Source organism: Pieris rapae, chromosome Z (assembly GCF_905147795.1).
Source record: "Pieris rapae chromosome Z, ilPieRapa1.1, whole genome shotgun sequence".
Classification (NCBI taxonomy): Eukaryota; Metazoa; Arthropoda; class Insecta; order Lepidoptera; family Pieridae; genus Pieris; species Pieris rapae.
Window position 1 is genome coordinate 11,816,037 of NC_059534.1, and position 24,352 is coordinate 11,840,388.

Consider the following 24,352-nt stretch of genomic DNA (forward strand, 5'->3'; position numbering starts at 1 on the left):
CCAAGTACGAAGTCCGTGTCAATCGCCAATGACATGTAAAACATTCGCCGAGTCAATAAATTATGGAACAGGCACTCACCTATATTCGAGTGTAGTGAGGAGAAACCGTTGTTCAGCCGGGGTCGGGTGTTCGCTACAAAACGTACAAAATTATTATGACAGAGTTGCCGTTACGAAAAAATTTCGCAGTGCCAGCAAAACCCGTCAATACTTATCTTCCACCTCTCCTCTCGCTTCGAACTTGGAACTTTCACATTCATTCATTCAAATACCTTAAACGCGAGCCCGATTTTTAATTACGTGTAGCTAATGTAATAAATAAACATGTTTTAGTGTGTAGTGTTTGTGTTTTATATATAATGTTACATCAATAACCGACCATAAAAGATTACAATATACCAAATATTGGCTGCTATTTTGATTTAAATAGTATATAACTGTTGCCTTTTAATACTTATAATACAATATAATATACACTCCGATAGCTCAACGTCAAAAGTGCCGGTATATATATTTTTTGTATTTAAAACTTTCGACACGAGTGCCATTACTTCATTAAAAACGTATTATTATAACACTAATGTATGTTGCAATGTTATAACTTCAAACTTATATTCTAGTATAATAATAGTTTTCGTGAAGGTCACCGATAATACGACATAATAAGCATCCAAATAAAATTACATTTATTCATTGGTAGGCAACCGAGAACATAGCAGCCAAATATTTGCTATTTTGTCCTACTAATTTCGAAAGCTGATGCAAAGCATCTCAGACATCAAGTCGTCATCCACCACATTACACGTAAGCAAAATACAATACTACGAGAACTATGAATAAAAATTCTCTATAGTCCGATCTTTTCTTTTCATTTGCAAACAAAAACGCATTTAGACATTCTACCCGATGGATTCCATCTGCGCATAGCATATATATGACATACCTGCACACTGTAGAACGGCCCGACGATGTGGACAGTAGTCTCATGGTCCTGAGCGATCGCAGCCGCCGGCTGAGCTTGTTCGGGAAGCTTGATCACCGACCCGGTGACGCGTTGCAGTTCGCGGACATTTTGGCCACCCTTTCCTATGATACGTCCGACTTGGGACGAAGCCACGACTATTTCGACGGTGAGCCGCACATCGTCAGAGCCAGACATGAAGCCCTCCTCGCGCATCTTCTCAAAAATCAGATACTGCGCCTGTAATTTTAATATACAGACTTTAGTAACGTCTCGGCGGAGATTTTTCTCTGGCGGTCGGATAATATACAATTCTAAGATACCAAGAGTAATTTTGCAAGTCACCTTCCACTGAGCTTCGGGGCTGCCGACGATGGTCACCTTCCTCTCTTGCTGAGCGGCGGCCGCAGCGGCGGCTCCGGCTCCGGCGTTTCCTTCTCCCTTGTCCTGCTCGAGCGGAGCAATTTTGACCGAAGCGTTGCTGAAGCGAATAATGTTGCGGATGTGCGAGCCCTTGGTGCCGATAATCGCTCCCACGGCGTTATTGGGTATGTACAGGTAGGTAGTCTCCTGTTAAAACATTTCGATAACTTGAAATGATATTAAATTTGTTTCGATTTATTTATTTAGAGCCCATAACTAAATAATAGCAGATATTTATCTAAGCAAATATTTCCTCGGCTCGTTACGGTATCCAATAAATATTTAAAAAGTTATAAATAGCAGCGGTGCGCGTAAAAACGATAACACTCCACCCAAATCAAAATCGCATTTTATCAACATGCATCACGAACGGCTAATCGTTTCGTTGTAATGTTATTATATGCGACGTACCAACGATGAATCATGGCCCTATGGAAAATTTAACAACCGGGCGGAACAAATTATTATTGTCAACTATGACAACTGCTTTAACAACTCAGTTCAAGCTAAATATTTTGTAGTCATTACCAGTCAGTCATAACTAATACTCCACAAATCAGTTTACTCTATTAAGTCGAGGAATTCCTGGTTCCAATTAAGAATGCCTCGGCACCATAGTATCGGAGTTTACCTGCGAATCACCAGCGCCCTGCTGAGCGCCGCCCTGGCCGCTGAGGGGCGCGTAAATGGGCGGTGGGAAGGGTGGTGGGGCGCCGCAGTAGCGAGTCGACATCATGGCCATCGGGTGCAGTCCCGGGAACATAATGCTTTGCGGAGCTAGCACCTGAAAATATCAGCAGTAAATCATATGGCACTTAAAAGCATAAAAATATTTATGTCCCTTATATCAAATAAACTCCTGAATCTTATAACTACTATTAATTCTTATGTAGAGCAACGCAGTAACATATAGGTACAGTATACCAAATGTATATTTGTTGCTAATCCTATTGTCAGATAAATATCATTATACTCCGAAAAATATATACACAAATAAGATTTACGTATATTAGCAGGCTTTTAAAATTTAGTTACTATTCCGTTGCAACTAAAAAGACAATTCGAGTACTTGATTACCAATATAACTTTTTACCAGGATAACGATATGCTTTCTTCGACCCCATAACAAAGATGCAACTTATTAAAGACAAATGGACTTTAGTTGTGTACCACCATATGGCCCAATACTGGCAAGGTGAACAAGCATACAAACAATTATCAAATCACTTGGACAAACTATGTACTAACATAGAGCATAATCAACAATGCCATATGATTTTACTACAAATTAATCACGACTACTCAGAGTTACAATACAAAAAAAAACATATGTGCAATTCACACATGGTAAAAGTGAAACCGTCAAAAACATTTTTTTTATTATTAATCATATATAAATTAATCATTTTCCATTATCTAAATGTGTGTGTTCTTTTAAAACATTATATTTTAATGATAAATTTTAATTTATAAGTTTAATATAAATTTTTAATTTGGGAAGAACTAAAACATCGAAAGTTTGAAATTCGATCAAATGAAAAAGCGGCAGTAAAGAGAGGCTGTATAATGCCTGCTATCTCATTTTCTCCCACGTTAAATCATATTATGATGAATTGATGTTTCTGTCTCTCTTTACCGCTGCATCCGGTTTGAAATCACGACGATTCGAAAGAAGTTTATCTATCTCATTTTCTCCCACGTTAAATCATATGAATTAATGTTTCTGTCTCTTTTTACTGTCGCTTTTTCGTTGCATCCGGTTTGAAATCACAACGATTCTAAAGAAGTTTCACTTCAACAATCAACTTTTATTAACACAGCATTTTACCGAGCACTCCAGACAGCGTCGCGGTCTTATCAACGGTGTAGGCTACTACCTCGCGAACACATTGTTTGGTGTGCTAGATCAGCATTTTGCAGATAAATACTCTTGAGGACATTGAACTGATTAGAAACAATCAACAACATATGGTAAATCTATGGCATACCAAATTTCTATAGTAGAGAATTAAACTTGCTAAAAAGAACAGAAGCATCGTAAGTAGTCTCTAGTAGTAACTCTCTCGATCAGCATCGCAACTAACGTTTTAAATAAGCAAATATAGAGCATGTCGGAAGTCGAGGATTTTATTATGTCAGCAATGTCGGCTATGAACTTAATTCAGAATCAAAAAAGCATTCAAAATACCCTTGGACACCATCACTGACGTTTATCAAAGCCAACTGAACGAACGAACTAACAATTTTCATCTAAGCACTGTACTTATGTTGCGATACATACAATTTGCGGATCATGTGCCAATACAGTACATAGTCGCGATATAATGAAATCTGGAATAATAACTCTGCAAGATAAGTGCCAAGACAAGGATTTCACATTACTGGCAAGCGGGCAACAATTCAATACTATACAAACGGCACCGAACATCCTTACACCAGATGTCCAGACATCAACCACATTATCAATATAACATTGCCTTACTTCAAAGAAGACGATACAGATATCGATAAACTGAACAGCACTTTATCAAGGCTTAGAATCCCAAATAAAGAGCATGAAGAGCAACATAGATGAAATGCCTGAGCTATCGAGCCACGACATACAATACTCCAGGGCGCGTCCGCAGCGCTCGTCGTCGCCTGGAGGAGGTGTCGGATAACAGTATAAATAAAATCACTTGTTCACAATGAAAGTGAAAGTGTTAGTGCGCGAAAGGCATTCTTGATAATCGAAGATACTGTTATGTAGCATAAGCATTCATTTTTTTTCTTTATCAGTATTTTTTTTTCTCTCATATTAATTAATAATTTTTAAGTGAAAGCAATCTTTTATTTAGTTGTCATTAAAGTGTTCGGCAGCAGCCCGAACACACACATTCACTAGAAAAGGATATTCTAAAATAGTAAACTTTGCTGAACAAACTAATTAAATCCTTAACTGAAGCAAGTCTACTTCAGAGAAATCTGTCTAAAAATACATGTTATGTTGCGCTTACGCAGAAATGTGTTCGTACAACATAAACATTAGCAGTATGTTATAGATTTAGTCTTATTTCAAAATACTTTTAAGAGGATATATTTGTGTTTGGAAGAAATATTAATAAACGATTTCAAAGTTCAAGTGCTGTATTGTAAGTGATACCATGATTATCTCATGTTCCAAAATAAACGTATTTTTGGATTTATAGATTTAATATATAATGACTTATATATTATAAAACAATGTAAACATAATGTATTGTACTTGAACAGATACGCACCTGCAAATCATTTTCGTAACTCTGCCGCAGCTTAGCAGATATTTGTGACTCGGCCTTCGCCATGTTTTCGATGGAACCCTTGACCGTGATGATGCGTTCTAGGTTAAAGCTGTTGATGTCATTGATAGAGGAGACAGTTATTTTTGTGTCAGTCTCTTGCATGATGCGTTTTATTGTGTTACCACCTTTACCAATAATTCGGCCGATCAGATTGTTGTGTGCGAGGATCTTCAAGCAAATCTCACTGAAAATAAGAATTTCTAAATCAGTTCTATAAATTAGTAAGTCATATATATACTTGACGAACTTGATAAATTAATTTTCTAAAAGTAAGTTTTATTAGAAATTGCTTCTGGAAATAAGGAACGTTGCAAGGAAATTATCTTTAGGAAAACTCAATAGCGGATGTAAGCAATTAGGTCCGGAGTAGTAGAAAATAAATAAATAGACATATTTTCGTTTTCTGATACTTCAGAGGTCAAATTAAAATGTAGAAATATCTTTCGAATCGGGTTTAATTTGTGTTAAGCAAGGTTATGAGACGGCTTATTATGAGACTTCAAAACTTGACACTTTCAAAACGTAAAACCTTATCTTTGACCTAGTTTTTAGAAGTACCTAAGTTTTTAAATTAAATAACTAATCATACCCCTTGTTAGTGTTATTGGCCTCCTGTTGCATCACTTCCAGGATACGCTTGCAAGCGTTGGTGCAATTCTCCGGGTTACCATAGATAGTGATCGCCTTCTCCGACGAGCCAACATTATCCTTGCGATGCACGTCCACTCTAGCACGACTCTGCTGGGTGATTAGGCGAATGGTGCTGCCCTGGCGACCTATGATCGCACCGACCATGTCGCTCTGGACAAGTAGTCGCAGCGGAAAGTCCGTAGGCCTAGACCCGGCACCTGGGGCACCGCCACCACGGCCACCGCCCGGCCGTCCACGCCGGCCGCCACGTGCTCCACCATCCGCCGGTTCCACCTTCATACGGCTGCCTTCCAGCTCAAACCCGTTCAGCAAATTTATCGCCCTGTTAAATCCCAACCATTACACATGTAAAACAACGCCACAGTCTACGTTATTAAATACCAATACCAAAGCACCATTCCATCCCAACCCACGAAAAACACCACCCAGACATTTACAAATTAACGATGGGTGTAGCATTGTAGACATTATTAGATCAAAGATGCCAATGTAGATACTATCATAGTTGTCATCTAATTTAAGTTAACAATTATTTGAATATAAGTAGGTAAGAAGGATACATTGTGGTGCACTCTTTATTCTCGGTGTATTACAAATTATTTAGATAATATAATAAATTAAAAAGAATTAGGTCTCGGTCTAGGCTTATGCAATCCACGACCATAATAAAAATCTTCTCAATAGTGAAGTATTAGGTGGTATGATATTTTCTGTAAAAGTTGCATGCATGCTACAATTAAAAAACCATGCTATTTTTAGTTTTAGCTTCACCACCACCACTACAACGCAATAATGCTGCAGTTAGCACGGATTGTCCGTGTGATTAAGTGTGACACTCCGACACAACAGTGCAATCAACATGATTTTCATCTTACAACACTAAACAGTTAATAGAAAGAGATACAAAAGAAAAGTATAGTGAGCGAGAATTAACAAGAAATAATGATTTTTTTAAACTATTTTCTGGGAAGAACGAATTTACTTAATATCCGACAACAAACATAGCAGCCAAGGCGTTTACCATTTTCTATATGACCTTTAATATCAAAGTGCACTAAATCATCGCCATAAATATTATGGATATGTACGTTGTCTGATTATTAAGAATTTAAACCACATCCTAGCATGCAACACGCCAAAAAACTTGCGAAAAGAAAGCACACACATATCATGCAGTGGTTCAAAAGCCATTTACTCACTGCTGGGCCTGCTCAGGCGTTTCGAACGTGATGTACACCGCTTGGGTGTTGGCATCGCGCGCGTTCGCCTTATCGCAATGCTGCACGTTGCCGTATTGAAGTAAAAGGGGCTCGATGTTGTCGAAGCGAACGTGCAGTGGCAGCCCGCTGATCAGCACTTTAGAGGATCGGCTGCGACAAGCGACACGGCCCATTGGTAACAGTAAACAAAATAAACAGTAAAAAAAATAAATAGCCTCAGTATAGGGTGAACGGCCTCAAGTCAATCCAGGCTAGGCGCTATTGTACGTATTGTAGCTAACTTTATCCTAGTTAAACAACAGACGGAAAAGCGCAATACTTGTGGCATATTGTGTTGTACTTCGGTCGAGGGGCGAGCGGCCAGTCGTGAGCGATATGCGACCCTAATCACAAAATGGCGGTGCCGGACATGACGTCATCGGACCGCCGCTTCCCGCACCCCGCGCTCCATTCACAAGTCGAACGTAGTGGCCGCTTGCATTTACGCTCCCGCCAGGTAGTGATGACCCCCACTTAGTTCGTTTACCTACATTCGCTCACAAAGTCTACGATATAAGTTATAAAGCGTATGCGGTTAAGTTTATCAAGATGATACATCGCTTAATTCAATTATCGCTCGCCGGACACCGCACCCAGTATCTACAATATGCGACACGCAAACGATACATTTCGACGACAAGAATGATCGGCAAGCCGGCAACAAAAACTATCGTAAATTTCACATACATATATATATTTCAGCTATATATTCTATGAAATTTACTGATAGTATGTACGTACGGCATCAAAATACATAGTATTTTTAGAACTCGATTATATTGTGCAATGTGTAGACATTATGATAAATTACATTTATTTAATAGTGGCCCGACTATACTCAGGTAAATAACTAGAATACAAAATAAACTGGTTTCATATACTCTATGCAAGCGAGGTAAATTGCGAGAGGGCCTCGCGAAGGGTGGAACATTACACCCCAACTATTCACCAATATGCACTTTACCCAGTTGCTCTATGCATTATATAATATTAAACATGTACCTACGTTTTACCGAGTTTTTATGCCGCCTTTTTCTCTCAGCCTACACCCTGTCTTTGCCGATGAGTAGGGATGACTAATGTGGCAAATTTAATGACGTGGAATAGTGATACCTGTTAACTAAATCTGTACTACTAATTGCGCGCGAATGAGAATAAGGGACATAAGAAATAATTACAACAATTCAGAATTTTTACTTAAAGTGGTAATATGCTACTTACTGCCCAATGATTTTAGCGATAAGGATTTTATAAACGTGTTATTTCAAACCAGGTCGTTGACATGAAATTAATCGGAGCTTCCCAATTTTAATTCTTCGAGCAACTTTACTAACAAATCGAGCGATTTGTTAGTAAAGGTTTTTTTAAACGTTAAATTCTAGCGATAACCAGAATGCTTATGGCAGATACTTGTTTATTTTTTTGTTAACAATAAAATTCATATCAGTACGGCGTAAAAACAAGGTTTTGGTCAAAAACAGCTATCCGGTTCGTAGCTCGAGATCGTGTTTCGTTTTCGAGAACTAAATTTTTTTTAGTAAAGTTTCATTTCCCAAGTCATTAAGGCCGTGTCTCAGTAAACAAATAAAACCAAATATGGCGGTTGGCTGTCGGCCGCGAGCCGCGACCAGTTTTCGAACTTTTTGGCTTTCGTTTGGAAAGTTACAATTACTGAGCCCCCATCCGACCGGTTCCCGACTCGAAAAATAGCGCAAAAATCAACTTGTGGCTGTTAAATTTTCGCAATGCAATATCATTATACTTAACTATATCTGTAATTAAGCGTCGACTATGTCAAAATGTTGTAAGTACAAACAACACACATGTCATTTTACAAAGATTTGATTGATTTCATTTAGTCAATTTATATTTAACTATTCAATTAAAAGATTTACTACGAATATTAATGTAATAACACTATTAATGTAATACTCGCCCTGAACCAGTAAGAAAATTTGTCAGTGTCGGATAAATCTGAGCTTGAATTTAGTCCGAATCACCTTCACATTTACTATATTGGTGCCAACCACCACGACACCTCACGAGACTCAGGCCTGCATGGTATATATTCACTATAATATTTCATGTTATACAATTCGTCCAATGTAAACGGTTTATTTAACTTATCACTATCCTTCATATATATTGTCCTTCGCCATAATGATTTAATATAACGTTAGCTTAATCAATTTATTCCTTTGACAGTGCTCTACCAGGATAATATTGCGTTTAAGTTAGTGAAATGCAATAATCCACGCCTAGTTTAAACTACCAGGCTAAATCGCATTATGCTAGCATAAAGAAAAGTAAGAAATAAGTAGAACGCTTTTCTCATTTGTATATTCGAGCTTATGTGTGTTTTTCAACCAACACCAGTACGTGAAATACAGAATACACACACAATAAGTGTTACAAATTTTATCAGTGACTTGTCCGTTGCCGGCTGGCGCAATGACTCACCAAGCTTAAAAATTCACGCCGTCGCCGCAGTGCTGCCACTTGCGTGAGTATGTCGCTATATTATCTAGCGGCTTTTGAAGAAGATAAGGTAATTTCATGCACATGAAATGCTTGTGTGCTTTCTACACACTGCTCTAGGTTTACTTTCTGTTTTCCTGTTTGTACTTTATTAGTTAGGGTTAAAGTTTACAATTCAAAACCTAACCTAACCAAACTAGATAATAATTCGTTTTTTGGACAGTTATTTAAAATAAAATATTAATATACTAACCTAACCGAAATAGATAATTCGTTTTTTGGACGCTTAGATTCGTACATAATCAGTATAATAAAATTCAAGGTATTGAATTGTAAACCCAACCCGAGTTTGTTGTTGTATATAGTATGTATAATATCGACTTTCTGTCACTTTAAAATGAAATCGTATCAGCGAGTTTTTCATAAAAACTGAAAACTTTCCCATGTCGATCTCGACATCCATAGTAATTCAATGTGGAAAACTGCGGCGCCGGCGCCGCCATTTTAATTACGAACCACGTGCTTATGTGTAAGAAACAATAAACTACAACAAAACTTTTCTAATGCATTCAAGAAATATCTTTGCTATACGTCCGAAGGTAATACAATAGTAAAAACCGATTGGACGACGTACCTGCGATATTTACTTCTATCCATGTTATCAATTGCAATTGGTTACACTATAAGCCAGGACTTATCACACACGCAACTTAATGTAATTTTGAAACGGTTTCAACGACCGAAGAGCGGCGTATCACCACAAGTGACTCCGGTTGACTGCGTCGGCCGTCGGGCTTGAACCGCCTGTAGCCGGCGGCAGTGTTACCGCTATATTAAATTTTAAATTCCAGATAGTATACGGAAAAAGCAGCCAGATAATATTATCTAAAATCCTAACACTACGTGATAGAAGTCTAAAAAACATTATGAATATCAGCCTTGCTCTATAGTTCAGCCAATATTTTTTTTACATATTATGTCACAAATATATACATACATCTAAGCCATACGTATTGCTATTCGCAATAATTTATAAAAAAATATATAGTAAGCTATTAACTAATCAAATAAATTGCCTAGGTACCTCATTCTAAACAAAGGACCATCGTCTTGAAATTTCATTTATAAGCCGATCTAGCGAAGCCATTTTAAAGAGACCAAGTTATTTTCTTTGCTAAATACATCCAACGCTCTTTTTATAATTAAGGGAAAATTTTGTAAAATGGCAACACTGACCCGTGGGCGTGCGATTGCGTCCTGTTGAGAGGGATGGGGGGGGGGAGGGGAGTTATAGTCACCGGGTCGCGGGTCGCGAGGCAGGGTTCCTGCAAGTTGTACTCGAGCGCATTATTGTTACATACTTGCAACACACAATTAAAATACTAGTTTGAAGCGTCAAATAATAGCATAAATTAACTACATTGTCTAGGTTGTGACGGAAAATATGTTTATGACACAAGTTTGGCTCGTCAAAATCACAAAACCATTAATTGGTCCATTAGTCCATTAAACTAAATCTCAGTTAAAAACGCCACAACAAAGACCGACTAAGAATCTAGATTTTCCAATGAGTTATTTTTACGTTTGAAAGTAAATTAGCACCCATTTGACTTGTAATAAATGACACTTCGAAATAGGGGTGGTGAACCCCAAGTTACAAAATAAGTAATCTGTATTGTATTCTAGTACCTAACCATGTATTAACCAAGTGTATTAACATTACGCAAATGATTTCATGGACAAACGACATTTGGCAAGCAAGGATAACTCACGCCATGTTTTTTCATGTCAGATTGAAAACAATCTGAGATCAGACCGTGACAGTCCATCTATCTCCTATCTTATATCAATCCGTCGATTAGTTATTGGTACACTTTTATCAATACTTGGATTAAGATCTCTATCTCAGATGGTGAAAAATGGAATTTTTAATTAAATATTTAATTTTTTTTTTGTTATGTCTTGTATACATTGATTGTAACGACTTCTAATCTGATGAAAACCCTTTACTATTTGAAAGCCGAAGTGTAAAATAGCACGCGTCGGAATTTGCAAAGAAAGCTGCAATAATACACCTGCATCTTAACATGAACTAAACTTTAATTGTTTTTGAAAAGCATGTTTAATAATAAGAATAAATTGATTCTAGTATGTAGCCAAATGACTTACGGGCAATTCTTTTAAATTATTCATTCTTTAAAATTTTATTCATCAGTCACCAGAGAGGTCATACATAGCGTTAATGTCATTGAAATCACGCAATGATGTGGAAATAGTGAAAGAAATGGAAATATGATTTATATTGCATAAGAATGGCTGGCTGAAAGAAAACTATTTTTAAGATAAATAATTTTTTATATATACAAAATGAGAAGTTTCAAGCGTATACAACTCCAGCATGTCTTGGCCGAAGTTTCAAAAGCAGCGCAACTAACTGGGTAATTCCATGTCGAAAGCTGGACAGGAAAAAGGTAACATCGGCTCGCGATATATCTCGTGATAAAAACGATCGATTTAAAACGTTTTAAGAGTATGAGGGGTATAAAAAGCTGTGTGCATTTGTGCAATCTGGCGAGCCGCGCACGTGCGACGTTTCCACCTGTCGACAGGTGCGCGGCGCTCCAACATCTATGTAATATAATATGTATATTATACAAACATGTTACCGGTATGAATATTAACACAACCATACACATTCTATAATTTGACAAAACAACTACCATAAACAAATCAATCATCTATACATATTAATTGAACTGTTTACTTTAAACTTTCTTAGGATTTATTTACGCGTTGCCCTCTGCCAATACCTTATATAGCCCTAATTAAGTATAGTCAAGTCACATCTATATACACACATAGGTACATAATCCATCAGTTGAGGTAAAAAAAGCCACGTTTATGTGTCATATTATATTAACCCGAAAGACTTGATCGAATCTGCAATGTAAGTCGAAGAAAATCTGTAGGACATGAAAACGGATTTACTTATATTACAGTCTAGACTTTAACACGACACAAAATTTGAGACCAAAACCAGATAATTTTCAATTATAAGAGTTCAAATAGTTTTAAATCGTCACGAGATGGATCTTGAAGTCGGGATTGTACCGAGGGCACCATTAAGATAGATTTTATTCAATTTATCGAGTTCAAGGGACCGAAAAAAATTCAAATTATTGAGTGTTTATTGTAAGTATATAAGAACTAGTCTTCCTCGCGTCTAACGGTCTTTTGGCGACAAAGAAACAAGGAGGAGGTATAATTTATTTTTTGAGGAAGGTATAATTTTTCATGATTTACGTACTTTATAGTACTAGCTGTTAACAATCTACCTATAGTTAAATGTTTACATTATTGCTATCTCGTTACCTCCGCATTTAGATATCTAGCTGCCCCTTTCTAGAAGGTACCTTCGTTGAATATAACAGTTATTTTTGTAATGAATCATTGCCAACAGTTCAAAGTACTTACTTGTAGAGATAATTAAAAACGCCAACTTACGATAAGAAGGTTATCTTATTCTACTGTGCCTCTATTATCTTTGAAGAAGCTATTTAAAATCATGAAACACGCGTATTGGTTTTAAATGCTTCAACTGGTGTCACTATACAAAAAATCTATATGGGTTTCTGTGTATAATCTATGTGACGCTACATTTACCCAGATAGTATTATAAATAAACATTATCTATCAATTATTTCTTTCTGGCAAGAAATATAAAGAATTATGAACGGAGTGCGCCAGACCAAAATAAAAATAGCCAACCCCTTGCTACTTGAAGCAAGGAAGTGTACGCGGTCGTGATCAAGCTAAATTCTAATAATAACGAGCCCAATAATGCGTTCAATTTTCCACAACGTGGAAAATGTCACTGGCCTCGGCGGAATTTTGCATTTTTCCATTGCCTCTTAAATAAAAAGAGCACTAATACGTTTTAAAAAAATCGTTCTTAATCTCTTTAGAAAGCCTTATTAATTTGTTTGTTTGGTTTTCATTAAAAAAAATGATAGGGGGAAAATAAAATAGGTTACTTTTCCGGTTAAAGTAACCTATTTTATTTTCCCTTAGGTCTTATCGATGTTGTTATTTATATCAACAAATATGGTTAGTAGTTATTATGTTCACCTTTGCAAAAACATTAGTCCAGTCAGTCATGACAATTAATTCATTATATGTAATTCCAAAAGTTTTCAAACTACGGTCAAGTGAATGGTACATTGGGACGACAATAAATCTCATTTTGCAACCTTGCTCGCAGTCCGGAACATTGTTAAAATTGCAATTAAATTAATTTTTGCTGTATGGTCGTGAAAAAAAATCCAAATGTTCTGCAAAAATCACGTGTTAAATTTGCAACCCAATTTAAGTGTACGGAACATTGGTTGCAAACTTCGAAAATACCTATTCTGATGCATTTACAAATTTGTAACCTCATACGCGATCCGAAACTTAATGCAATATGCAAAAATGTAATTTTTTTTATTTTTTCACCTTCAAGAAAATTTCTAAAATTTTTAAAATTTTTAAATCATCCCCAGTATGGCAAAGTTATCACCTGGCGATGACTTAGGCATGACCTACCAACAAATTTTTCGTGTTTGGGAGTCATCTAATGACCTTGACTTGGTTTCAATTCAGAGATTAGTATGATATTGAACTTGGCCGACTAGCTCCGCGACTTCACTAGTCACGGACGTAAATAGCTTGCATAAGCACAATATGTGCAAATTCAGTTTTCTTTTCTTGCTTACGCAAAGGCAACTCTACTTTGCAACGACGCTGACTTGTATTTTGACGTCGCAAGCACTCTCCAAACGCAGACCAGCCCTGAACCATTCCCTAGTAAAACTGGCTATATTTAATAATATAATTTAGTATCTGTATGCATAAAATATGACCTTTTAATTACGTTTATATAACTTCTAGTAATGTAGAGTAAAAGAAAGATTTTGAATGTAAGATGGAATGATAGGCGGACGCCATTCTATAATGCCACAAGTTTATTCGATCGCGTTTCGTCAGGCTAGCTACTCGAGGCCAGCATTAGCAGTTTAAGCCAAATTCGAATTCCCGTCATACAGCAACCTTTAACTGCTAAGACAAAAGTTCTTTGAATGACAAACCTTCTTTCGGCAGACAAAGAAAGGATTAAGAGTAACAAAACCTCCCCTATTCTGGGAATCCGAGGGGATAGGGAGTTTAGAATGCAGGCTACCTACCTACCCATTATTATATAATGCGGAATGCCGTTTAGCCGGTCGAGATTTTTAAACTGGCTTGTTATTGTGCGCAGAGTATAACCAAAAACCTTTTTCCTAAACTGTAGTACATGAAGATAGCATAACAGTATTTAAGAAATCGTTATGATTAAGTACTTGGAATTGTGAATAAATTAGAAAAGCTATTAAAATAATTTTAAAATTCCTCGTAACGATTAATATTAAATTATCGTCTGTTATACGATGATGATAACGGTATTTACATGTTTGTGACAGTTAGTTTTACTATTAGTTATATAGATAAGTAATGTAATTGTTAGAATGCGTCAGTCGCATCTAAACTCATGAACAGGAAAACATTATAAGAATATTGTATAAACCAAGTTGAGGATAAAAATGTTTGAAAGCAAATTAACTAAAACCGAAATAACAAAAATAACTTGAGATAATGGTTATTGAACTATAAATAACGCTCCGCTATGTAGGTATGTATACACATAATAAGTTCTCAACTTCATAATCAGCTTCGTAATAATTACGTCGTGGGTATAAGATTAAGCCTTACTAATTTGTTGGGGACCATGTGGTCTTTTCGCTTTCAAATCCTGAATTCTTTCATTACCAAACACCAGTTCATTCTCGTAAATTTGGTGGCGGCAAATTTTTTCAAAGATTTGGGCCGGATGTCTTAAATAATGGAACTCTGTCCTTTTCTAAACGCAGCGCGGGAAAGCGAGATAGACGCCAAGATCGGGGAGCCATCAATCGAACCTTTTAGGGTTGCCATACAATTCAAATCTACCATATTGGTTTTTAATATATAGAAATATCGTTAGAGAATAACTTTATTTTCCACTTTTTTGAAAACTACCTATATATAAAGTGAACGAATTATATGTCAATAATTTATTTAATTTGCATGTATCGTTCAGTATCGATTGAGCGTCATCAGACTCGTTTTGATGATTCCGTCTTGAAACAGAATTATTTATCTATAATATGTTAACTTATTCTACGAAATTTCCGTAATATGAGAGCAAGTTTTAAATGCGTAGGTACATGGATTTTTTAACGACAACCCTAGCCGCCATCATAAATGTGGCCGGCGTCACGGCGCGGCGCGGCGTCGAGACTCGAGTGGCGTAGGTGTCTTTGGTGATAGTCTATTTTATACACGAAAAATGGTACTGTAACAACACTGCGGAGTATGAAATTATTAAATACGAGTAAATCTATATTTAATTTCTTAAATACGCACCTGTCTTGCTGATCATCTTGATCGTACATTTGATCCTGCTCGTCCTGGGAAAGGCTGAGCTCGCCAAACTGTTGCTCCACAGAGTTAGACATTTCATTTGATTTCACAACCACAAACACAGGAATACTGGATAAACAGTTCACTTTGTCCGAAACGTGGGTTTACACGAAAATTGGTGTGTTAATGTAGAGTCGGAAATGCTTGATTGTTGGATGGGGACGTACGACGACCGGTGCGCACACGTGCTCGTTAAATGTCGTGGTTTATTTTTGTATTACATAATAATGTGAAGCGGGCAAAAGCACCGAGAGCGGCGTGGTTTAGATACGGGCACGTGTGCGCCGCGCGTACGGTTCGCTAGCTATCGAGAGCTGTAACCGACTGAGTGACGTGCCGTGCGTAACGTCGTAATCGAGTCGAGCGAAGCCAACCCAACTTGCGACGATTCTCCTTTCATCAATTTCGTGTACATTTAGTCGAGAATGCGCACGTTGGGCGTGTCTGACGAGGGGCCCGCGGGGAGCGCAAACGCGCCTTAGTGACGTGCCCGTGTCGATAACCTTAATCGATATTTGGAGAAACTAATTTTCCTAACAAAAATTGGCTCTATTATAACAGTTACGTTCTTTTAGTTTAAGAAATACTATAGAAATACTTACGAAGTCTAAATTGACTTAAGACATAATTAAGACGATGTTCAGATAATACAATTGTCTATGTGGTCACTGCCAAATATTTTGTCTCTACGGCGGTACAGGTACGGTAACCTCATTTCAATTGACTTCACAAGCGTGTTCTATACTGAATATGACAACGGAGACTGCTTTTGCTTATTGATACCTATAATTGTATCGATAACTTCGGCACTACATACAATCCCTACATAGTTTCGTAAAGTATAATATTGAATCCGTATGCCGGCGCCCCGCGCCCTCGTCTTCCACGGTGATCGTCCGGAGCCCGTGGAGGGCGGTCGCCCGACGCCGCCTACTTCGTCCGGTACAGGCGTCACCCACTTTGTGTCCCGCGCCGTTTTCCAACAAGAACGACCTCGTGTACTCTTAGATCGAAAGCTTTTCCGTGCGCCCTTCAAAGGTCCTTGTATGTGGCGGGTCTAAGCGGTAGATCTAACCAAATTCTCATCAATATTTTATTAGTTTAGCTGGTGGCTATAGTCTGGGTGTCAGTTGGCCGTCTTTAAATTAGGTCTGGTCACCGTTCGCGCCGAGCGAAAGCTGGCGAATGAATGATTCGAGTCGCGGGCGCTGCGTCTGGTATGCTGCAGTGTAGTGTTCCTAACATTGTTTCATTCAATATTATGAAATGTAAAAGCAATTTTAAGACAAAACAATACGTACGTATATTATATATATTACGTACGTTAACAAAATATATAATAAACTTAAGAATCAAACCTAACTCGTTGCATCTTTAATTATTTTGTGATATAGTGGAACTTTTATATTCCATAGTTTTGTTGTAAAAAAAATTAAATGTATTTTTTTGTTTGTTAGAAAAAAAAATTCTTAGATTTTTCGTACCAAAGTTGTTATAAAAAAATAGCAAATTTGGTACGAATAACTTCTAGTTTCTACCCAAACACACAACACATTTACAAATAGGTACATACGCCAAAGTTAGGAGCCTGAGCTGACAAGGGCAAGAGTAGCTTAACATCCAAGGACCTAGTACACAAAATTAGGTAACTAAGATTAAGTTGTATTTCGACCTTGAACTTGACCTTTCGTTAGGATTATGATACAGGCGAGCGAGCCCGCAAAACTGCCTCTTAGTGCTCTTTAGTGTTTTGTTAAGCACCCTTCATGCTATGCTATTTTGTTTTTGAGCATTCCCCATCGTGATTTTCATTAGCTCACGTTAATTTAAATCAAACGTGACCAAGAAATGCATGAAAACTCCATGATTTAATATTTAGTAGGAGTTCTACACTATTATAATAGTGCAAGTTCGGAGGACTCCCACATTCCAAGACTAAAGTAAAAACTCACTAGAGTCTTTAGTGAGTTTACTTTGGCAATTTCAGTTTTATATCGAGCCTGGGGTCTACAAATGAAATCGTTACAATAATGTTTTTTGTACGTTGCACATGTTTTATAAAGAAAAATGACTGTTGAACCAGAACAGTCTGGTTAAAAGCCTAGATCTAAACATAAGTTAAGTATAATGTGTTTTCAGATAATATAAAAATATATATATAAATTTCAGATATATAAATATATAAAGATAATAATATAGTTATTATAGTCGTACCTCTGAAAATATTTAACCATATTATTGTATGTGAAAAGAATAAATTGTGATATGCACTCATTAAAGTATCCATACAATTTTAACCCTAATTAGGCAGGCCCAGCAAGTACACTTATTTTAGAAAGCTATTGATTTTTCTCATGATTCAATCGCTCACTGTAAAAATTTAACACGGCCTCAAACTTGTCACTACCAAAAAAAGTACATCCATCTGTGATAAATGCACGAGGGTCCGGGGGTTCGCTTTTTGTTTATAACAATAATAAAAAAATCGCTGTGCGGTGGGCAAACAAGCGTGAACCTTTCGATTCCCGCGCATTGAGCTTTACAAATAGTATTCTAATGACGTTACGGATGTAATAATAACAGCACCGTTACAACCCCATTAAAAGCGCTTCAGAGCTGCTTCGCCCAACTGAATAGGACCGGCTATCAAGGCTGTAAGGATGCGAGCGGTAAAAATATCTTATCCGTTGCCACGTGCTCACACATGCAACAAGCAAATCCATTAAACGCAACTTAGATCTTATCCAAATTTATTTCTTTATAATCGAAAACATGTTTCAGTTCAGTGGGGCAAGTGAAGGACGTGATGTTAGCGTTATTACGTTACGCGCGGCCGTTAGAGCATTATTAGCTTTAAAAATAAGCTTAATTATATCCATATAAGTTATATACAATCTTTAAATATCCCCAACAATTAAATGCTGAAATACAGTGAAACTTCATAATAATGGCTCTAAAGAAAATATAGAAAGTAGGGTACACTTAGATGCAGATAATATAACGACCTGGGAGATAGGGCTCTACTCTACACATGCTAATTCATCATCACAATGTACCAAAATGCACCAATTTTAATGAGACATCTAAAAGGCTACGTTTTGACACATATCTCACCTCAACAAACGTTCAGCCATTCAAAACCGGGGAACCACCCAACGAATATAATCTACACTAAATATCACAGCTAATATTACAATAATTAATTCACGTATTCAACCACCCCCCATCAACTTGATAACGATACTGTAATCGTTACGTGACTTGAGCTAAAAATCTAGAAGCCTGATCCTGTCTAAAGACGTCGTTAAACTCGGATGCTTAGCTCACGGGGGTGAGGTGATTTGGGCGGAGTGCATGGATGCAATGCGCGCGCCAGGTTGCATTCGACCAATCAAGGGGCGTGTCCCACCCGCGACCCGTTTCTAGGGCACCTAGACACGTGCTATCACCTTTCACCCCATCCTAGGCTCATGTGAGAAGTCACCCCTTATCCAATTAGGCAAACCAAACGGTGCGTACTCAGTGTACTCTACCTACAAGGATGTTAATATATTGTATGCTGTACGTAACAACAGGTGCGTTTAAAAGTGTGTGCTCCCGAGTTATCAATATATCTGCATGAAATTTCCTAGTTTTGTGAGTAACCACCAGAGGCGCTGTAAATTTTCATAGCAATTCTTAAAACACGTTAGCTTACAATAGATTGCCAACAAGGTTCAGCTATTATAATATAAAGTTACCTGGACGAGTAAGTGAACGACCCTTTGTGATGTAACTTTTTATCAAGTTCCAGGTAATAATAGAGCTGAACAAAAAACAACATTTTTTTTACAACAACCAAGTTAACAAATAACTAAAACTTAATTATACAAATTGTATGGCAACTATCGTATTGAGAAATACTTTAAACTATCGTATTGCATGTGTGTCAAATACCTATCCCAGCTGTCGTGTTTCCCTAGGTCGCGCGCGGCCCGCGAGATGGCGGTTTATGAAGTTGAAGTCACATTACGTATGAGTTCATCATAAAGAGACACTAAGGAATCACTACATAGTATAAAACAAAGTCGCTTTCTCTGTCCCTATGTCCCTTTGTATGCTTAAATCTTTGAAACTACGTAACGGATTTTGATGCGGTTTTATAATAGATAGAGTGATTCAAGAGGAAGGTTTATATGTATAACAACATCCATTAAATAGTGGAGAAGTACTGTTATTTTTGAGGTTTCTAATGTGATGTCGTAAATAATTACATTTTTTCCGCTTACATTGCAAACGCAGGCTGAACCCTACGAGTTTTATCAAAATAATCTACTAAGTATTGTATGTGTGTATGTGATAGCTTGTATCGACAGATGCCAAATAACAATCCGTTGATTGGTTATTGGCACACTTATAACAATATTTGGATTTAGATTCCTATCACAGGCTTGCGGAAATCTTCAGATTATATATTTTTCAATATTCTTGAGTTATTTCATTCAAAATAAAAAAAAATTAGCTACGCTCGAGAATGTCAAGACGACGATTTTTTTACAAGTTTGCTGCCCTCCCCTTTCTTTACGTCACTCTCAAATTGTCAGATTAGTGGAATATACACTTTTTAGGATGTAATTAACTCACACTACCTTAATCTGACGCGACCGAGAATTTCTGATGATCAATTTTTTTTTACTAATCTGATCTTGTATCCTTCACGGGCGGCCTTATATATGGGCCTCTTGTTTGGTGGAGATACTTAACCGGGTACAAGGTATCCCTCTGTATATTAATCTGCCGCGCTTTAGTAAATCCCGAAATCCCCGCTTGGGCTACCGCTTGGTACTATAAAAAAAAACAGATTCTACTTGAAAACCAACATTTGCCATATAGAAAATGTATAAAAGATTTTCATCTCTCTCGGACATCATGCTACCGTAGTAATGTTTTTCTCTGCAAATAGGTAAAATTTACTTTTCTGTAGACTGCGCATCATTTCATATCGCTCGGATAGATAGAAGTGGGCGTTCTGTGAAAAATTATTAAATGCGCTCCAATGTTTCCCCACCCACACTAATTTCATATACAGGTGTAATATACAATTCAATTTACAGCTGGATCGCGTGTCAAAGTTGCACTTGTATGGCGACTATTTTTTATTCGGCCATTTTGAATTTTTGAATGTATTTTATTATTCGTTAATCTAACCTAATATTCATAATTGTGTTCATGAACATTTGCCTTATTTAATTTTAGATTACAATTTGTTAACTAAGTTACGAACCTCGTGCACTTTCCTTTCGTCTTAATAATCCCCGTATTTCTATCTATTGATCTTTTCTATGCCTGGGCAACATGGCTTGATAGCAACTAGGGGCTCGCCCGCCTCTTTAAACAATTTTTATTATTATTAAAATAAATTAATTTTATAACGTAGGTATATACTGATTCTCAGGACAACATCTACTTTCATCCCCCTAAATGTTAAGATGGTCCCACACCTTTGACGAAATTTTTGTTTTTATTTTTATACTACAGCGAACAAATATACATACAACCCCTTCACCCCTCTACGATCATGTTTTTTTAATATGTTTATTAAAAACTTATTAATGCGGAAAACAGAACAGTCCCTAGGGTAGCACAGCGAAATGAGTTGAGTGATGATGGTAGGCTAAGTAAAATCACATTAAAGAGATTTTTCCTGATTTTACATTTAAATTTTCAAAGTATATGTATATAAAATATATATGTAATATGAAGTATTAACAGTGAATCGTGGCAACCCTTACTACTCGCGAATTCGGTAGATTTTTATACAGTCTCAATAAATGGCCATACAAAAGAATCTCAAACCAGTAGTTCCGGAGATTAGGGCGTCCAACCAAAAAGCAAACAAACGCTTCAGCTGTTTAGAAGCTGCTTTATCCATTCAACGACTTGCAACGTTTATTTTCAACTACTGTTGCCATCTATTAAAAAATATTCCACATTTTTTAAAAGTATGTAGTGTCTTTTAGACAATACGTATACAACCAATCAATCAATCATTCAGTCTCAAGAATCAGAAAACTTAATATTATTTTTAATATTTTGTTCATTTAATAAAGATTTTTTTATTGGCGACTAGAATACATTTTTAAATTCCATTTCTGCTACGCTTTATTAGCTTTGGAAATTCAAATATAACTGCAAAATAATGTCTTACATACACTTCCTACTCATATACTATCCCCCCCGCTCGATCGCGACTTTCGTAATTAATTATTAAAAAGAAAATATTCTTTTGTTTTCATTCCATTCATAAACTAATTTTAGTTTTTCATTTTAATAGTTTCTTTTAAGAGTTTCACAATTCTGCGTTCGCGTTTCGAGTCTTTGAGAGGGGCGAGATGATGTTTTTAAAAAAATAACTACATTTAATTACATAATTATTCTATATTTTATTTAAACTGTATTTAGTATTTATTTTTTTAGCCTATACTTATTAAGTACGTTTTATTGCGCCACTCTGTTTTTTTTATTATTATTTTTCAGTCACTTTGATTTTATTTTTTTCCCCTAGGCAAGAAGACGTCGTACCAGTTCCCTAATTAACGTAAATACACATCTCAGGACAGTATTAGTATAAGTCAGGAAAAGATAATTTTGCCGCCTGCTAATTGCTAGGTCATCTGCGGCCCGACTAGTCAGTGCCCCATTTCGTGTGACTCGTATTACATATACAATCAATGATTCCATTACCGATTACATATATTATAAATTATTTATAACTCCAATCGCTTTAAAAAGCCATATGTTATACAAATTTCTGACAATAACACTTGAAAAAGTAGCGTCAATTCTGGCATTAATATGCTAGGCCGTGTTAAATTCCATCCACTACACAGAGGTAAGTGTCAAGGCGACATTACATTTATTAGTGTATCATAATAGGTTTACTCGTGATGCGACCCGGCTCGTGTTACCAATGTTCGCTCGATTCAATAGTCGGCACTCATCAGAAATTGGCCACCCAAGTGCCCACCTTGTCGACTTTTGTACAACCACTAGTATTTTGAAGTCGGCTTAATAAATCTTAGGTCACTAGCTGTAAACTATGCGTAGTGAAAGAAATTATCAAATGATTTTACAAATATCGCAGCACGCAAACATTTCAGTGCATGGTGCTGGCGACCTACATAAAAATTCAATCAGTCCGACATAAAAATGACCCAAAAGTTCAACAATCGCGTATCGAGGTACAAATTTGAAGCTCCTTCAAAAGACTACTTAGTATATCAAAAAAGATTTTATAGATTTTTCATCTTTGACAATATATATAGATATATATAGTCAAAGTCAAAAATAATTTATTCATATAGGTAACATAATGTACACTTATGAACGTCAGAAATAGAAAATAAACATAAAATGATTCTAATTTTACATTTACTGCCAGTTCTCAAATCAAAGGGCGTAGAACGGAAGAGAAGAACTGGCAATTACTGGCAGAAAACCATGTTCACACCGCATTATCAACAAAGTCTATTTCCTCGTCTTTAATTATTATTTGAGAATGACTACTTTTTACATTTAGCTTCTAATTTAATACATTGTCTTCTTTTCGTTCAACTTAAGATTATTAGTACTAAACCAGTGAACCACACTGGAGATGGCACTGTTTACATTCTCAAGTGATGGATTTCGTCGTTTCACTTTAAATAAAAGCAAAGTGTCAACAGCAAACAGTACTATCTCGTGAAGCTCCTTTACAAGAAATGGTAGGTCATTTATATAGACGAGGCATAAGAAGGGATGGGGCCTTGCGGTACGCCCATAGTAACAGACGATCCCTGTGATATAGCTCCATTTAAATTTACCTTTTGAATTCTATCGCTCAGGTATGATTATATAAGATTTAGCGCTTTTTCGCCAATGTCACAGTGAAATATATATATTTGTTATATGTATATGAAATAGTATTCATATTTTGCGTATAAATGCATTCTATTAAAAATCCGCTTGTAAAAATGCTCGCTAACGCACACGGCGCAGGCGCGATTCTTCCAGGCTAATTGTGGCAAGTGGCGCGGTCTAGACGATCATTTCCTCCGCGTTCGTTGACTCCAATGCGTGCGCGCACTGAAAGTCACGTGTTCAATCACAAACACAGCTGCGTTGCTTTTACTTATGCTTATCTTTGGACCCCAGTGAGTCCTTCCGACATTTTCGACCCTTCCATCTCTCAATACATTTTTCATGTCCCCCCCCAGCCATATTTGATGTTTATCAAAGATGGTAGTGGGAATATTAACCCATCTCAATGCTGCGTGGCACGGGGGTTTGCCAGTCCAGTTAGACTAACAGTGAACTAACATTACGATGGACAAAACTAAACTACATGAACAATTTAGTTCTTAAACTTGTAACATTGAAAAGTATATGGAAGCATCAGTTACTTACAGTAGAGAAATAAGTATAAAACTAACGCCTAAGTAAATAATGACTTATATTAAATAATAATAATATAATTGTTTAACGCTAATTCTAAATACAATTAAATTGTTTTATATTTTTATTGCAGTACAGTAAAGTTAATAATAATCCTACATAATATAAAAAAAGGATATAACATACTGTGGGATATCTCAAATTGGTTACTAGTCATGATTGTAAATCATCAATCTTATTTCTTTTCAGCTAAGAAAACCAGAAGCAGTGATAGTGAGCATGCAGCAATGCAGTTTTCTATGTATGTGCAA

The 24,352-nt window shown here is 36.6% G+C and overlaps 1 protein-coding gene across 5 annotated transcripts in view; it reads right to left on the reverse strand.

Moving 5' to 3' along the window:
* Positions 1-24,352, reverse strand: part of LOC110995486 (insulin-like growth factor 2 mRNA-binding protein 1) — a 31,893-nt gene that overhangs the window by 3,729 nt on the left and 3,812 nt on the right. Inside the window, exons 1-8 of one of the 5 annotated variants that reach the window (XM_045634266.1) lie at positions 15,573-16,001; positions 6,555-6,725; positions 5,294-5,677; positions 4,645-4,888; positions 2,016-2,168; positions 1,307-1,531; positions 944-1,201; positions 80-133 (exon numbers count right to left, since the gene is read on the reverse strand). In XM_045634266.1, the coding sequence (XP_045490222.1) occupies positions 113-133; positions 944-1,201; positions 1,307-1,531; positions 2,016-2,168; positions 4,645-4,888; positions 5,294-5,677; positions 6,555-6,725; positions 15,573-15,664 (1,548 nt within the window). In that variant the 5' untranslated portion in view covers positions 15,665-16,001 and the 3' untranslated portion in view covers positions 80-112. Of the gene's footprint in view, positions 1-79; positions 134-943; positions 1,202-1,306; positions 1,532-2,015; positions 2,169-4,644; positions 4,889-5,293; positions 5,678-6,554; positions 6,726-9,726; positions 9,884-15,572; positions 16,002-24,352 lie in introns of those variants that run through there. The other 4 variants (XM_022262684.2, XM_022262701.2, XM_022262693.2 and 1 more) reach the window with 4 other exon arrangements.